Raw genomic sequence first — 17,570 nt, forward strand, 5'->3', positions numbered from 1 at the left:
CGTACACCATTTCGTATGTGCCGACATCGAAGACAGACAACTTGAACTCTCTAAATAGGCAGAGCCTGTCGGAGTACTTTGAGCTCGTCGCTCCAGGGAAAGTCGTAGAAATACGCAGAAATACCCGAAAGAACATACTGTCCGTAGAAGTCACTACGAACGCTTTATTGGACACGCTGAAAGCGATTGTCCGATTAGGAAACATTCCGGTACGCGCATTCTCCGCGTATGATGAAGACACGACAACAGGAGTTATATACGATGTGGATGAAAAGATAACAGACTCGAGTCTCGAGAAACTGCTGTCATCGTCGGCTCCCGTGCTTCGTTTCCACCGCTTTGGACGCACGCGATGTGTTAAAGTAGTGTTTCAGTCGAAGACGTTACCCACACATGTAAAAGTTGGGTACGTGAGGCACTTGGTACGTCCTTACGTACCAAAACCTCTGCAATGTCATAAATGCATAAAATTTGGGCACGTTAGTGCAGTTTGCAAGGGTGCAGTAACCTGCAAGCATTGCGGCGGCCTTCATGATGGTGATAACTGCAATGCTGTGGCCAAATGCCCAAACTGCTCAGGCGCCCGTGACGCAACATCAAAGGAATGTCCCAAAATGAGGTATAAAATTACTATCCTGAAGAAGATGGTTCGAGACCACTCCACACACAGAGAAGCTGCAAGGGCTGTACGGCGCCGTAAACATCATTCACGACACCGACACGAAAGAAGCAGCAGTGCTGATAGCTTATCGAATTCGACACAAAAGACCGTGCCCTCACCACTTACTAGCCTACTTTTGTCGGCCAGAAAGGAGAATACAGATGCTCAAATGCCAATACTGTCCACGCAAGTACAATGTAACCAGTCATTGGCTCTCCCCACGTCGGAGACTCAGTGGCCTTCACTACCGTCAAGAGCTACGATAGCGCCATCATCACATAGTGTTCCTACCACCAATGAAAAAAACAAGAAGATGGACAACGCAGATGTCAAGGCTATGCTTAAAAATTTGATGGGTTCGATGCGTAAGATTCTCAGCAGCCTAAACACTCCCGCTGCTAAGGCGGCTGTGCAGCTACTTGAGGTTTTGGAGCCTCTTCTACTGGTTCTTCAGTAAGTGAACATGGCACTGATATTCGAAGAACGCATGTGCCAGTCGCTTGTTATGCAATGGAATGCTCGTGGCCTACGCGGCCGTCTGTCAGACTTCAGGCAATGGGTTTTTAAATATCAATTTCCTGTTATCGTTATATGTGAACCGAATATGGTTTCATCTTTTCGTATATCTGGATATATTCAGATTTGGTCCCGCAGTGATTAACGCACGAGCGAAGTTCTCGTTTGTATACGCCGTGATTTGACGTTCTTGAGACATGAAATTGCGTCGCATACCAGCAATGATTACGTGAGCCTGACTATAACACATAAAAAGCGGACATTCTCACTAATAGGAGGATACATACACCCAAGCGCACAGATGGACTGCTTCCACCTGGGGACCATTCTCCAAGCAGCACAAAGGCTACACATTGTGATCGGCGATTTTAATGCACATCATCCTCTCTGGGGTAGCACTGCAACGAATTATCGCGGAAGGGATTTGGCCAATTTTATATGCAACAATGGACTAAGCGTACTCAACGACGGATCACCTACATTTGTTCGTGGCACGTCCTACAGCAGCTGCCTCGACCTCTGTTTCGTTTCCAGAAGCCTCCTGTCTTCCGCATGTTGGTGCACAGATTTGGACACTCGCGGCAGTGACCACCTTCGAACCTATGTTCAGTTCAGGTGGTTTCGCCGCACGCACACTCACTACATCCGTCAAACCAACTGGACACTGTTCAAGGCATCTGTCAAGTCTGGCTGTGAGCACACGACTGGTCCATCCGAGGTAGAGAACATCATTGCTTCTTCACTGCGTGACACAACCAAACAGGTTAACCTACCGATGCAGAGATCAGCAGTTGACTCCCAATACGAGGCCCTTCGTGCAATCTGTCGCCGTGCCGAATGCCGATACAGACGAACGAAGTCGCCTTCAGACCTTTCCGCCTGTCGTCGAGCTCAACGACATGTTCTTCGGCATCTTGACAAGATTGACAGGCAACGTTGGAGAAAGTTTTATGGATCTCTGGACCCCAGGCAACCTCTATCTAAGATCTGGTGGGTGGTACGAAGTTTGCAGACAACTCCCCAACAACGTCAACCATTTGAAGCTGTTGCTCTACATCAGGGACGGACAGAAGTTGAGATAGCCAGTGAATACTGTAGCCTCATCGTGGACACCACTGATGGTCTGGCCTCTAATGAGCCTCTTACTACCGTTGCGCCTCCATCGTCTGACGAGCGCCTTGATGTACGTTTTGCAATGCATGAGCTTGACGCTGCGATTTCTGCCTCCCGCCGATCATCAGCACCAGGACCTGACAGAATCACGTATGCTGCACTCAACCATCTTGATACAGAAGCACGACGTATCCTGTTATCTCATTATAACACCTCATGGGAGTCAGGAGAAGTCCCAACTCATTGGAAATGCAGTCGCATTATTGCATTGCTTAAGCCGGGGATGTGTCCTTATGCACTTTCCTCCTACAGACCAATCACCTTAGCCAGCTGCGTCGGAAAAGTGATGGAAAGAATGGTACTGTCAAGATTAGAGTGGCTTCTAGAGAGGAACAACTTCTTTCCTGAATTTATGAACGGCTTCAGAAGAGGCCGATCTGCCATTGATGATGTGGTCGACTTGATCACCAGCGTTGAAGAGGAAAGAAGCCGATGCAGACTAGTGGCGGCGGTCTTCTTAGACATTAAGGGTGCCTATGATAATGTGCTGCATTACGCGATCCTTGACGCACTGGGAGATTTTGACATCGGTGGACGACTGTACGCTTGGATTTTTAGCTACCTTAGGGACCGCACCATTTACATGACGACAAATAACGGAGACACCGATCGTTATAAAGTTCATCGTGGTGTTCCCCAAGGAGGAGTTCTCAGCCCGATCCTATTCAATGTCACAATGATCAGCCTAGCAGCAGAACTTCCCAGCACGGTGAAGATCAGTGCATACGCTGATGACATATGCATATGGGCATCTGGAACTACTCGTCCGCAATTACGAGCTCGACTGCAGCGTGCAGTGACGATCACATACAAATATCTACGACGTTAGGGGCTCACTCTTTCAATCGACAAATGCGCAGAGCTTGCGTTCACGCGCAAGCATATGTCGAAATACCCGATATTCATTAATGGAACAGCAATACCTGCTGTAACGCACCACAAGTTCCTTGGGGTTGTTGTACACAGAGATCTATCGTGGACGAGGCATGTCGCAGTACTTAAATCTAAATTGAAGAGCTTTGCTCTCGTTCTTCGCCACGTAGCAGGAGCAAGATGGGGCCCGTCAGAATCATCGCTACTTCGATTGTACAATGCTCTATTTGTGGGATACATTCGACACAGCATGCCGGTGCTCTCCAATATGAGACCTAGTTGTGGGAAGACGTTAGAGAGTGTTCAAGCTCAATGCTTACGAAGATGCTTGGTTCTACCACGCTGTACTTCAACAAATGGTACAATCGGAGAGGCTCGGGCTTGTCCCATCAGTGTATACATGCTCTGCGAGCCACTTAGAGTTCACCTCCGATTGCTGAGCAGACACAGACAGCACCCACTGTCAGTACTACCCGCCATTCACCCAGATTGCAGTTTCTCAAGAGTAATATCGCGGCATGAAAACATTATACCATCAAGATTTTCTCCGCCGAATGCCCCTGCAGTGCCTCCATGGGTCCTGCCTAAACCACCTGTTTCATTTACGATACCTGGAATCACGAAGAAGTCGCTCATTTCTTCTGTTGGCCTCAGACAGCTGATCCTATACCACATTTACACAACGTACAGTGATTCTCTGCACGTGTACACCGACGGATCCACCACGCTAAACAGCTCCGCCGCAGCCTTTGTCATCTCAGACATGGATATCGCTCGACGATTCAAAGTGGACCATAAAACTACATCCATTGCCGCAGAGCTTGTCGCTATCCGGGAGGCAATAAGATTTATTTCCGGAGAGCGACCTTGAGCCTGGACGATTTTCTGTGATGCCAAACCCACTTTGCAAACCATTAATTGCATCATAAAGCAAGGTCCGTATTACAGCTTGGCAATAGAAATCACAGAACTTATTCAGGTTGCTTCAACAAATGGTCATCTTATAACTTTCCAGTGGATTCCCGCTCATTGCGTGATGGGAAACGAAGAGGCAGACGCTGAAGCTAAAAATGCCTTAAGCAGTGCCCCTGAAGTACGCATTGCGCTTTCACGAGCTGACACGAACGCCCTGCTTCGCTGCGTGATGCACAGCTACACACTTCAGCACTGGACCAAACCGGAACGGCGACACCAGCGACTTCACAAATGGGACCCGGAAATGAGGTTCCGCATGCCCCCTAAATTGAAACGGCAACACACAAGTATGATCCACCGCATTCGTCTTGGTGTAGCGTACACCAGACGTTACGCACATATCATCGGTCGCAATGACACCGGTCCTAATTGTGAACACTGTGATGTGCCAGAAACACTTGAGCACATATTTTGTGTCTGCCCAGCATACGCACGTGAACGACAAACGCTGATTTCTTCTACTGAACTATATCGCAGTAGGTCATTAACTGATCAGACCATGTTGGGACCTTGGCCAGACACCAACAGTGCAACTGCGGTCACAAGAGCAGTTATAACCTTTTTGGAAACAACTGGACTATGTGCGTGGCTATGAAATGTGTCTCAGCTAGAAAGAACACTACATACTCACCGCTCTATCTCTCACCATCGTCATTAATTAATCTTTCTTTTCCCCTTTCCCTTCCCCCGGTGTAGAGTAGCAGGCTAGAGCAAGCTATCGCTCAGGCCGACCTCTCTGCCTTTCTGTAAATAAACTTACCTCCTCCCTCCTTGTGTGTGAGATCTCATTATATATATATATATATATATATATATATATATATATATATATATATATATATATATATATATATATATATATATGAGATTTAATAGAGTGTAATGCCAAGGAAAGTATAGGAGAAGTTATATGACCGAATACCAATCAACAAGGGTGCAAGGCAGGGAGATACAATCTCACCAATGCTATTCACCGCGTGCTTACAGGAGGGTTTCAGATGCCTAGAATTGGAACAGTTATGGATAAGAGTTAATGGAGAGTACCTTAGTTACCTGCGCCTCGCCGATGACATTGCATTGCTGAGTAACTCAGGGGATGAATCGCAACTCCTCATTACGGAGTTAGACAAGGAGAGCAGAAAGGTGGGTCTTAATATTAATCGGCAGAAAACGAAAGTAATGTACATCAACCTCAGAACATAGCAGCGCTTCCAGATGGGTAATAGTGCGCTTCAATTTGTAGAAGACTATGTCTACTTAGGGCAGGTAATAACCGCGGAGCCAAACCACGAGATTGAAGTAACTAGAAGAACAAAAAAGGGGTGGAACACATTTGGCAAGCACTCTCAAATTAGGACAGGTATATTGCCACTATCTTTCAAGAGGCAGGTATATAACAGCTGTATCTTGCCGGTACCTAGCTACGGAGCAGAAACCTGGAGACTTACAAAGAAGGCTTAGCTTAAATGGAGGACGACGCAGCGAGCAATGGAAAGAAAAATGTTAGATGTAACCTTAATAGACAAGAAGAGAGCAGAGTGGATTATAATCCACTCTGCTACCTATATGATATTCTTAACCCCCTATGATATCCTTAACCCCCGTTTGTTCCCTATAGGGAACAAACGGGGGTTAAGGATATCATAGGTGAAATCAAGAAACGGAAATGGACATGGGCAGGGCATGTCGCGCGTAGACAAGATAACCGCTGGTCATTAAGGGTAACTGACTGGATTCCCAGAGAAGGCAAGCGTGTTAGGGGGAGACAGAAGTTTAGCTGGACAGATGAGATTAGGTATGCGGGTATAAATTGGCAGCAGCAAGCACAGGACCAAGTTAACTGGCGGAATATGGGAGAGGCCTTTGCCCTGCTGTTGGCGTAGCCAGTTTGATAACGATTAGACGAAATTGTAATGTGAATTGGGTGAAAAGATAACTTGCCGTGGGCAGGTTCCTGCCCACGGCAAGTTATCTTTTCATCCACTTTGCTTTCTTCTTATTTGCATTACAATTCGGTCTAATAAATTCCCCTATACTTTCCTTGGCATTATTGTGTGTTAGATCTCATTAATATTGTGTCAAACCATGGAAAAGCAAGCCGTGCGCACCCGTATCTGAGGTGATAATGTGTAGAACGAAAGGCGAAGGGTAGGTGGGTTTAGAAAGAGTTGTTAACGATTTAGAGTACGATGTACTCAACTATGGGAGAACAGAAAGCCGTCCCGTGTAGTCCTGTTTTCAAGGTGTGCAGAGAATGGTGTGCCACCACCGTGTCGTCTTAGCAAAGCGGTGGAAACACTTGCCGTTTTGTGCAAGCGTTGCATGGGCAGCGCAGCGTTATAAAGGCTACGATCCTTGAAATTACTTATGTATGCCTTTTCTAGTAAAAAAATACACATACATAATATTGACGTGTTGTTATGGAGCGTGAGTTATGCGCAATAATTGGTTTTTATTTGACAATCGCACAATTATGAACGCTTAACGTTGAGCAATATTGCTGGCGCTGCGGAAGGGGTCAGCCGTTCGGAGTATCGTTTGGACACTTTGGTGCCGTTTGGAATACCGTTAAGGGTGGCCAAACAGACAAATGTACAGACAAATGTACAGACAGACAGACAGACAGACAGACAGACAGACAGACAGACAGACAGACAGACAGACAGACAGACAGACAGACAGACAGACAGACAGACAGACAGACAGACAGACAGACAGACAGACAGACAGACAGACAGACAGACAGACCGAAATTCTTGCGTCGAAGGTCCCCAAGAAAGACTATCGTTTTTAAATCCACATTAGAATGCTAAATACTCTGCCGGTGTGCGTGTATAGGCGGCGTGCGTGTAGCCGTCTACATGCGACTCTGGTCAGGAGAGGAGATCTACGCGAAAACGCGATTTGTGATCACACCCTCGAGTTTCCTGCATTGTTGATTGAAAACAATATTATCATGAAGTGCACTTTCAAGAAAAGGTATGCAATAGTGAAAGAAGGAAAATGTTAAGAAGAAATTAGAAATGTGTCCTCTCTGAGTGTGAGTATTTCTGCGCTTGTTTCATCATGAACCTTTACCAACACGCCCAGCTAGCAGTCATGCTTGAAAAGATGGAAAGAGGGGCGCTAATTCGAAGGAGAAACGCTCATACTTCAGAGCACATTACTATGCCAGATAGGTCTGCAGTCATTGCAAAAAAACAGATATATATTGAAGGTATCAGTGCTTGCATCAAGGTATGCCACCCATGCGAAAGACGTGTGTCGTCTCTTTAAGGCTGTTATGCACTGTCTTTAGCATAACGTATTGTCGTTTGGAACGGACATGACGTAACCTAGAACGTTGCACGGTAATGGGCCATTAAGCAAGAAACTGAAATGTTGATTGTTATTTGACTTCTTCCGTAGAACATACTGGCGCTGCTGAAAAGCAAGTTGCACGGGGATGGGGCCATTAAGCAAGAAACTGAAATGTTGATTGTTATTTGACTTGTTCCGTAGAACATACTGGCGCTACTGAAAAGCAAGTAATACCTAATTATATATTAACTGTCTGTACTGATTATCGGAGCACTTCCTATAAATCTCGTGTCGATAAGACCTTCCTTTACCTCCTGTGTTCCTACCACAGTCATGTTTAGGTGCACTGTTTCGTGTGTATACCATGTAAAGAATATACAATGATACCAGAGCATTTTTATTGTTCTGTATTACGAGGAAAGCAGTTTGGCATTTCGTAAGCAAGTATTTCCTAGAAGAACGAACTTTTGTAGCCCTTCCATGCAGAGCCTAGACTCTGATACATTTGAGCGGATATTTTAGCCTCTACTGACGATTTACAGTTAATTGCGAGCGATATTCAGCTTTTTATATATCTTATGCAAAAAATGTTAATAATTAACTAATCTGTTTATTGTTATTCAGCCATTGCTGTCACAGGAACACCAATATGACATTCCAGGGAATTACTAAGAAATGTTTTTATTGCGTCAACAAATTCAAATGGGCCCTGCGGAACGTTTTCAGCACGATCAGAAAACAATGCCGATCGGTGGTTGAGGACCCTGAGAACACGGGAAGCAGACATTATAGGGCAGCAAGTGGCCTGTAATTCATGATTCTCAAAGACAGCTCTAAATTGTCCCTTGTTTCTACAAATGATCCCATACATCCAAATTAAAGTGTTGTATGCCCAAATTCACAACTATCGTCTGATTTGAGCGTTGTGAACTACTTGCTTGCGCGTTCGCTCGCGATAACACTGAATGTCAGTCCATTGGTCAGTCATGCGTTTGAAGAAAACAAAGATGGACTCGCTCTCTGGATTTCGTGCCAACCGGTTGTGCCTCCGCGATCTCCGACGACAGCGCAGCTCTGGCCGACTGGGCTCGCCCTACGCCATCTCCTGACGCCGACAAGAGCTCTCGCCGAGTGGTGCCCCGTCCTCGGACTCCTGCGAACGTGTCCATCTTTCCTATCTCCTCTTTACTTCCGTCGTTTTCCGTCGTTCGCTGTCCCTGCGTTTCACTCTCTCCTTCCCCACTCTATCTGTTTAACTTTTAATCCTATCCTTTTAATCCCTCCTTATGTCCATCCCTCGTGAGCTGCTGTTGAGGTGTCGCACTCTGATGCAGACCGTTACGGGGATCACTTTTCTCTTCTTTTCTGTTTAAGAATCACATGAGAAGAAAACAAAAGAGTGTACAAAGGGATGACGCACGCGCTATGCAACTTCTTTCCTTCGTGTCAATGCCTCTCTATTTTTGGCCTCCAGCCCGCTCACTGGGACGACAGAAGAGAAAAATCAATTACAGCGTGCGTCACGAATTTCTGCGAGCTGCTCGTACTCGATGGGTTGTAAAAAGCTTAGCAGCGGCCGATTTGGCAGCTAATAAGCCTCTATCAAGCTATTCGATGGTTATTCGGCCACGTGTTGCAGGGCCCTTTGAAACTTACGAACAAAATATTGGCAATCTGACAGCCCCTTCACCCATGCGGCAGTAGTGGACTCTGATATTGTAAAGCCCAGTTGCAGTAGCTGCCACAGCTAACACTCGCTCAGCATGTGTGTTTACTGGTTTATTGTGTAAAAGTGGCATTGGGTCCTCTCTTCATCTGCAGCACTCCCTCTATTAATTTTGTTTCTGCATGCCAAATTTCAACGACTGATCACATCTGCTTTTTACTCATTTGCTTTCTTCCAGCGTTCGACTTAGTTATCTGCATACCGGATGATGTGGACGCACTCTTCTTCAAAAATAACGTGTGTCTTAGCTGTTAATGAAGCGTATCCCGCATATCACCTTGCGAAAAGCGAGCAGTTACGGAAGCATAGCAGACTGAAAGCTGTTTTATTCGAGACCAGTTCTTACGTCCGAGTAGGTACGAGTTGAGTCTTTCTTCTCCACCATCGGGAGGCGGATCTTCTTCTTTGTCATCAGTGACATGAATTTTACGCTAAACTGCAGATGTAAAATGACAGTATACCCTGTAAACTTCGTTTTACATCTTGACCACGATTGATGTCAGTGAATGTCTACCTCATCTTTGCATAATCTGAAAATTTTGACAGAACACCCTGCTTCAGACTGTAAGTCGCCCTTCATGGCCTTAAGTATATGACGTGCCACCTTCACCTCAGCTGTCTTGCAAGGAGCTATCGGATACAGGTGGTACGACGACATTTCAATTATAGGGCTTTTGTTCCTCCCAAATGTTGCACGCAGGCCCAAGAAGGTGCTTTCTGTTGACGTTGGCTTCTTTTCCAATTTCCATGTAATCACGTTCTTCACCAAACTTGGGCCAGGTGTTGTTGTCAGGGACTCGTGGTACTCTGTAACAACATAAAACGCAAACGTTACATTCTTCTGCAGAAAGTGATGCGCAATTGTTGGAACTGGAGGTTTTAGAATATTAGAAGTGGTCTTTTGTTGTTTTCATATTTACATCTGGATTAAAGGGACAATGACCCATGATCTACGTTTATGATAAGCTAACAGGAATAGTCGAATGAGGAAGTTTGTATGTAATATAGTTATTCAAATACGACCTTCATATCAAACCAACCTTATATTGAGAGGTGTTATGCAATCTAGGTAATTGGAATTGAGAAGTCTAGGTCCATCACGCTAAATTAGCCGCCAAATATCAAAGCGCTCGAAAAAAGGAAGGATCCCCAAGAAGCATTTGATACACAAAAATACTTCCTTTGTGTTGTTTCCTGTTTTATGATTTCAAAATCAGTTTCGACGTTACTTTGTAATAACTTCTAATGACTCCTCGCAATACCCCAAAATGTGTTTATAAACAATTTCAAAAAAAACATACATAGAGAGTATTTTAAAACACACAGGTCCTTCAACGCAAAACCTTTTGTTTGAACGCTACTTTCTCATGTCATAATACGACTTCATCATCACATGTCTTGAGAATGTTTTATTAATAAAGAGGGTGAATTGACACGACGACTGATTGCGCGAAAATGAAAAAAAAAGTACAACGAAAGCGTCTATGGTTTCAGACTGTAGAGAACTGATGTGAACGAAGTGAATACTGGTATCTTTGGTAATTAGAATTTCATATGTGATGCCACTTGAAAGCAAATTACAACCCGGTGTGTCAGGCACACGCTTTCTTCGATTGAGCATGAGTGGAGCAGTTGATATAAAATAGAGGGCAACTGAAGAAAGGGGGATCCGTTTGATAATCGAAATCTCTTGTCACAACATCTACCTTAAGCCCAAGCATGTCACTTCATCTTGCAGCTATTTTACTACTTGGGCGTGACTTTGTCAACTATATATCGAAGGCTGTGGCAAGCGAACCATCACGAACTTAACAAACACTGCAAGCACAATGATCTCTTACCCGGTGTGACTGAACGTCGAAATAATATGCATGAAGTTCTCCGCAGCCTTGGCATCCTTTTCGGAGACGTCACTTTCAAGTTTGAACACAGAACCTAAGGCGAACGCAATTTCGTCCGCATGTGTCGGGCGCACCCACGTCGGCCACCCAATCTTCGATGGCTGCTGCGAGAACTTGTACATGAAGACGGCAGTGTCTGGACCAAGAAACCTTTTGGCAAATCCCAGCATAGGACATCCCAACTGGCTGTCGCCTAGAAGGTCAGCAGCAGCGTGTACGGCTTCGACGCCATCCCCGACGTTCGGACCGCCGAAGTATTGATCGATAATTGACTGAGACTCTAGGTCCAACAGGGTGATCATCATGCCTCTGGCGAAAAATACCATCGTCCTCTTCGTTATGTCAGCGGCGTCGGTGTTATCGCGGAACCCCTTAGCCACAAAATCAATGAGTCCGTCACCTTCGGCTGATGAGATACCGGCCAGGAGCTCGCGTGCGTTTAGCCTCCGGCTATTCAAAGCCTTCCCTACTCTTACAGGAATCAGGTCATCTCCTATGACTGGGAAGAAGCCATCGAGTCCCTGAGTCGTGAAACCTGCAGTCGCATTCAAAATCTCTGAAACATTCTTTGACCGCATGCAGCTCGCCATCGTTTGGAAACCTCTCCAGTCCTTTTCCAGTGAACCACAATCTAACATTTCCGCCAGGACACGCGCTCTGTGACGAGCCTGTTCCTTGGTGTTTTCAAGCGAACTCGTGAAAGGGCTTCCGCTCTGCATGATAACACGTCGAAACAGTCCTTTGCTTCTAGGCGACACCAAGTGGACACCGACAGAATAAGATCCCGCACTCTGACCGACCAAGGTTATTTGGTCGGGATCTCCGCCAAAAGCCTCGACGTTGCGTTTTATCCAGCGCAGGGCAAGGAGCTGGTCGTGAATGCCCATGTTTCCTGGAGCATCTTCAGTCCCCATGTTGAGAAATCCGAAAGCGCCTAGCCGATACGCAACAGTAACTACGACGACATCTCCTCTGGCAGCCAGCTCAGAAGCGTCGTGAATTGGCATCGAAATACCGCCGTAAGAAAAAAAGCCTCCGTGAATATAAACCACAACGGGCTTCCCCGATGTGCCGTTAGTAGACGGAGCGTAGATGTTAAGGTACAGACAGTCTTCCGACATTGGATCAGCTTCTTTAACCAGGTAGTAGCTGTTGAAACTCAACGGCATTTGGGGGCACATTGGTGGTAGGTTCGTTGCGTTAAGGACTCCTGTCCATGGTCTTTTGGGTTCGGTTTTTTTGAAACGAGCAGAACCTATCGGCGGTTCCGCATAAGGAACGCCCAAAAACGCACGCACTGACCCAGTCTTTGTGGACACAAATTTTCCTCTTAAACACCCAGTGCAAGTGTTGACAGTGACTGAGGAACGTTGTTGAGTGCTTAGTTGCAGACACATTAACAGGATGCACGACCACGTTGCCGATCTCATTTTCTGCAAAAGAAGAAACATATATGGAGAACCTTTTTGTTTTTGAGCCATTTTACTGTTTTTTTCAAGTCGCATTGAGTTTGAGTCATTTCCATATTTATCGTTCACGCAATTAAGGTTGAATACCAGGCGTGTTAAAAACCTGATTATCTCACTTTACATTGGGCTTATTACGCATTAGGTTGCTCAAAAATCAAACATATGAGCACTGCTCTAAAGTCTTTTTTAGCTCGTGTTCGAACCCCAACAATCCAAGTAGAATGTCAGCAGAGGACACACTGGGAAGAGCATATTTCCATAAAAGAAGGCCACTATGCATGTCGCTCAGTATGCCACCATATTTTATAACAATGTAGGACACTAATCCTACATGACACTTAACAAAAAGATACTAAAATTTCAGTGTATTACTGCAAGCCGTGTTAAGCCCTCAAGTTTCCATAAAACATTTAGATCTTTCTCAAAGTAAAAAAACACCAAAAAAAAAAAACAAAAATTGGCAGATACCACGTACAGTGAGAATCGATGATATGCGAAACACGAATGAGGAAGGCCGATAGTCGACTTTAAAATTAGCACAACGTTATGAGGCGGAAGTAAATTATGCCGTGCATGACTTCCATGTCATGACTATCATGTTTGGACGTGCCATTTACCTTCGTCGTCTATTCACGTCCCATGATATTAAATTTGGTATAATTAGAACCAACGAAACAGCCGCGAGCACACTGTCAGCGCAGCATGTAGTCATGTTTTACATGACACGCGTGTCATGATTATCATGTTTTGACATGTCATTTACCTTCGTCGTCTGTTCGCGTCACGTAATACCAAATTTGGCATATGTGAAGCTAGCGAAACTGCCGCGAACGCATGATGAGCGTGGCATGTAGTCGTGCTTTTACATGACACGCATCTCATGATTGTCATGTTTCGCACCTGTCATATACCTTCGTCGTCCATTCACGTCACGTAATTCCAAATTCGGTACATGTGAAGCTTGCGAAACGGCCGCGAGCACATCTTGAGCGCGGCGTGTAGTCATGACTTACATGACATGCATGTCATGACTTCCTCGTTAGGGTCTGTCACTTATGTTCGCCATGCAGTATGTCATACCGTACCAGTTTTGCAATATGTCATGTGAACGAAACAACCACAGGAGCAGCAAGACCATGAAATGTAAATTATGACATTCATGGCATACATTTCACGACTTTCATGTTATGACTAGCCACTTATGCTCGTCATACAGTCATATTACGCCACACCAATTTCGGTTTCGATACTATTATTGAAACAGCCAGGAGAGCTAAAAGTCGTAGACGGCTAGATAGATAGATAGATAGATAGATAGATAGATAGATAGATAGATAGATAGATAGATAGATAGATAGATAGATAGATAGATAGATAGATAGATAGATAGATAGATAGATAGATAGATAGATAGATAGATAGATACGCTCAAAGTCACCGAAGTTCGCTAAGAAATTATTCGCACTAAAAAAAAGAGAACACATTTCAGGTGAGCGGTGACACAAAGAACTAGCTATCTACGGATCGTCTAGTTCTTTGAACTAGGATCTCAACGTATCTACGGACAAGACCGGACGTAGCCAGCCTATGAACTGAAGAGCGGAGGTTGCGTGTGATCTCTGGGCAACGTGTTGAGGCGGAGGGTCAAGTTAGCACGAAGCCGACACAGCGGGGGTGCATGGCAAATCAATTGGGGGGGGGGGGGGACACTCAGTAGGCAAACAAAAAAAAATGTTGTGAGTTTATAGTAATGAACAAACCGGAACGAGTATAAGTTTATTACCTGCACGCATATGAGATGGTTGAAATTTACAAATACAGATTGCTAGCGAAATGCTTATTGGAGGACGAAATTGCCATTTCGGCCTTCAGGTAGGAAGTGACAAGAGGGGGGAGAGGACGTGTTCTCATATTGTGCAGGGAGATCATTGCGGTCCACGTGTTGCCGATCTCTGCTATAATTCATCATTTATATTATGGTTGCGTCTGTGTGACGCCATACATGTTTACGCTGTGCTCTGTTCTCTTCCTTAATTCTTCAATTATCGTGGTCCCCCGTTTTCTGTCCCAGGCCTTTGCAATGCATGGCTCTGCTTCACATGGTGACGCTGAGTGACAACACGAGACGACTGCATGCGATGACAGCATACAGCCCCCTGCTTTTACTCCCTCTTCATTATAACCTTCCTTTCCAAGCTCTTTGCTAGACTTTACTATGCTCTTGATGGCTGTGCTGTGCACTTCTTTGCCTGCGTGGTGTCATGCATGACTAAGCTTTTTATGCTCTGGTTTACTCTTTTCGTCCTACTTGCTATCACTTCCCTTTCCCGCATGCTTTGCAGTTGCAGTGTCATACAACAGCAGTTGTATGACAAGGCACGTTTAGTGTGCCTCCGTGACCATTGAATCAGGGGCGACATGAAAAGGAACATGAATAAAATCATGAAGTTACACCTGCTACAAGCTGCTAATTAGTAGGCTGTCTTGCATCCGAATAGCGTATGAGTGTCGGCAACACTTATAATTTGTGAACTTTATGCAACTCACGAAAGCATATCGCGTGACAGTGTCAGTCACTGAAACTGTGTTCCCCGAAATATACCAACTGTCGCACAGTCACTTGAACATGAAAACGCGGCCATTAGTGGACCCTTACCCAAACAGGACATGTACATGGTTGTTTTGAAACGAGAGAGCACATAGACTTTATTTCTGTCCACGTCTAAGTAGTGCGCTCTCATTTCAAAACAATCATGTATCACCAACTCGCGCAATCAACCATAACGACAGGTACGCAAGCACTAGTTCACCCAAACGTTAGCTATGGCTGCGTCCACTGTTTGGCTGCTTCTCACCCCTACTTGTTACACAGTTTGACTAAATAGGCAAGCATAACCCTCGCAATGTGAGGCACCTGGATATTATATAGAAAGGTGAACTGAAGACACGAAATTCACTGGCATGTGCGAAATACCACAGAAATGCATCAGCCATTGTAGTCAGAAGAGGTCCACGAAGATGCTTACCTCAGGCAATCGCGGTGTGTAATCCAGGGACCGAATGAATCAGGGTGAGCTGCTGCTCGATTCAGTGGCTTGTTCAGAATCAAAATGACCGCTGAAAGAAAATGCCATGGAGCTGCAGAGAGACAGCCTTTCTAAGCCCGGTGGCCGTGTCTGCGCTTCCGTCTTTTCCGGTGGCCTTGAGCATGTTTTTTTGCTTCACCACCTTCGAATGGCCATAGCTCGTTACGCAACAAAGTTTTCTTTTTTTTTGTTTGTAATGACGCAGCCTAATCACTTAATACCACCACCCCCAATGTATCCGAAGAACGAGGAAGTTGGAGAAGAGGAAATCAAGGGTATCTGCCCTCTTTTCATCCGCGCTATAGTGTGAACTATGATAGAATACAGCGAGGTCGGATTGTTTTCACCTTGCAGGTACGCAGCTAGCTGCAGAAGGGCGAGAGAATGAATGCCACGGGAAGCAAATGTAGAAAGGGTTATCTGAATTTGTTGAGCCATATATGTTTCGAGGAAGCTGTTTAACAGCGTGTTCCTACATAGCACGTGACATTTGCGACATAAAAGTATGTCACACATCTACACAGTCCACGTGTTGTGTCTTGTCTTGCGCCCTCGCTCAATATGCCCTGTGCAGAAGTGTCGGTGCTATATCCCGAATTAACTCAAGCTACAGTTATGTCGATTCTTATTGTCGTCGTAAAGTATTTAATGTTTATTTTTGGTACTATATATTTTGGTGCCAGGTTGCTTGTTTAAAAGTTTTCGATACATTACTTTATTACGTTTTTATATAATATCTTTGAATACGATTTCTGTTCTTGCGTGTTAGACTAACCATATTTGCAGTGTATATTTAAGGTCTTGCTTTTTTTTTGTTCACCACAATATCATTGAGAACAAACAGAAATTGATGCCAAAGAAAGTATAGCAGATGTCATTCGAAGTTTAGGGAATTATAGAGGATGTAATTCATTATCAGCATGATCAACCTGACTACGCCCACTGAAGGGCGAATTCCTCTCCCATGTTCCACAAATCAACCCGGTCCTGTGTTTTCTTCTGCCATGGTATGCCAGCAAAGTTCTTAATTCCATCGGCTCAACTAACTTCCTGTCTGCCTCTCACGCGTTTGCCGTCTCTTGGAATCCAGCTTGCAACCCTTTATGGCCAGCGATTATCCTGCCTACGTGCTACGTGCACGGCCCATGCCCATTTCTTCATAGTTTCAACTACGATGTCCTTAACCCCGGTATGTTCCCTGACACAGTCTGCTCTCTTCTTGTCTGTTAAGGTTGCTCGTATTACTCGCTCGCTGCATCGTCCTCAAATCAAGTTGAACCCGCCAAGTAAGCCTCGAGGTTTCTGCTTAGTAGCTAAGTACACCCCGCCGCGGTGGTCTAGTGGCTAAGGTACTCGGCTGCTGACTCGCAGGGCGCGGGTTCGAATCCCGGCTGCGGCGGCTGCATTTCCGATGGAGGCGGAAATGTTGTAGGCCCGTGTGCTCAGATTTGGGTGCACGTTAGAGAACCCCAGGTGGTCGACATTTCCGGTGCCCTCCACTACGGCGTCTCTCATAATCATATAGTGGTTTTGGCACGTTAAGCCCCGCATATCAATCAATTAGTAGCTAAGTACCACTAAGATGCAGCTGTTATGTATACATTCCTCTTGAGCCAAAGTGGCCCCCTCAATATCGATACCGATAGTGTCGTTTTAAAGCAGTGTAAATGAAAATCTAAGCACTGCGTTCTGAGGCACCACAGCACTGTTTTTAGGGTTATCGAAACCGGTGTTATTACTTAAAGCAACAATCCCAAAATATTTAAAATTTGTGTCGGTACTCCTTTAGAGGCATCTCGTCAGCACTGTAAATGTCCAAAAGCTCGTGCTCGTCCATAACTTTTTTGTTCGTGTGCAGCCACAATAACGTCATTGAGTCAATAGCTGCTG

At 45.2% G+C, this 17,570-nt stretch overlaps 1 protein-coding gene across 1 annotated transcript; it reads right to left on the minus strand.

Moving 5' to 3' along the window:
* Positions 1–9,530: 9,530 nt before the first annotated feature.
* On the minus strand, positions 9,531–15,901 carry LOC119171571 (acetylcholinesterase). Its single transcript, XM_075892379.1, has 3 exons — positions 15,621–15,901; positions 11,066–12,558; positions 9,531–10,031 (listed from the first exon to the last, which is right to left on the minus strand). The coding sequence occupies exons 2-3, from the start codon at positions 12,553–12,555 to the stop codon at positions 9,884–9,886; spliced, it is 1,638 nt and encodes a 545-aa protein (XP_075748494.1). The 5' UTR covers positions 12,556–12,558; positions 15,621–15,901; the 3' UTR covers positions 9,531–9,883.
* Positions 15,902–17,570: the final 1,669 nt, after the last annotated feature.

This window comes from Rhipicephalus microplus, chromosome 4, assembly GCF_043290135.1.
Source record: "Rhipicephalus microplus isolate Deutch F79 chromosome 4, USDA_Rmic, whole genome shotgun sequence".
In the NCBI taxonomy this organism is placed as follows: domain Eukaryota; kingdom Metazoa; phylum Arthropoda; class Arachnida; order Ixodida; family Ixodidae; genus Rhipicephalus; species Rhipicephalus microplus.

Coding starts and splice junctions, on each gene's coding strand:
- LOC119171571 (XM_075892379.1), bottom strand. CDS start 12,555: ATGAGATCGGCAACGTGGTCGTGCATCCTGTTAATGTGTCTGCAACTA. Junction 10,032..11,065: donor TCGACGTTCAGTCACACCGG/GTAAGAGATCAT, acceptor ATGTTGTTACAG/AGTACCACGAGTCCCTGACA.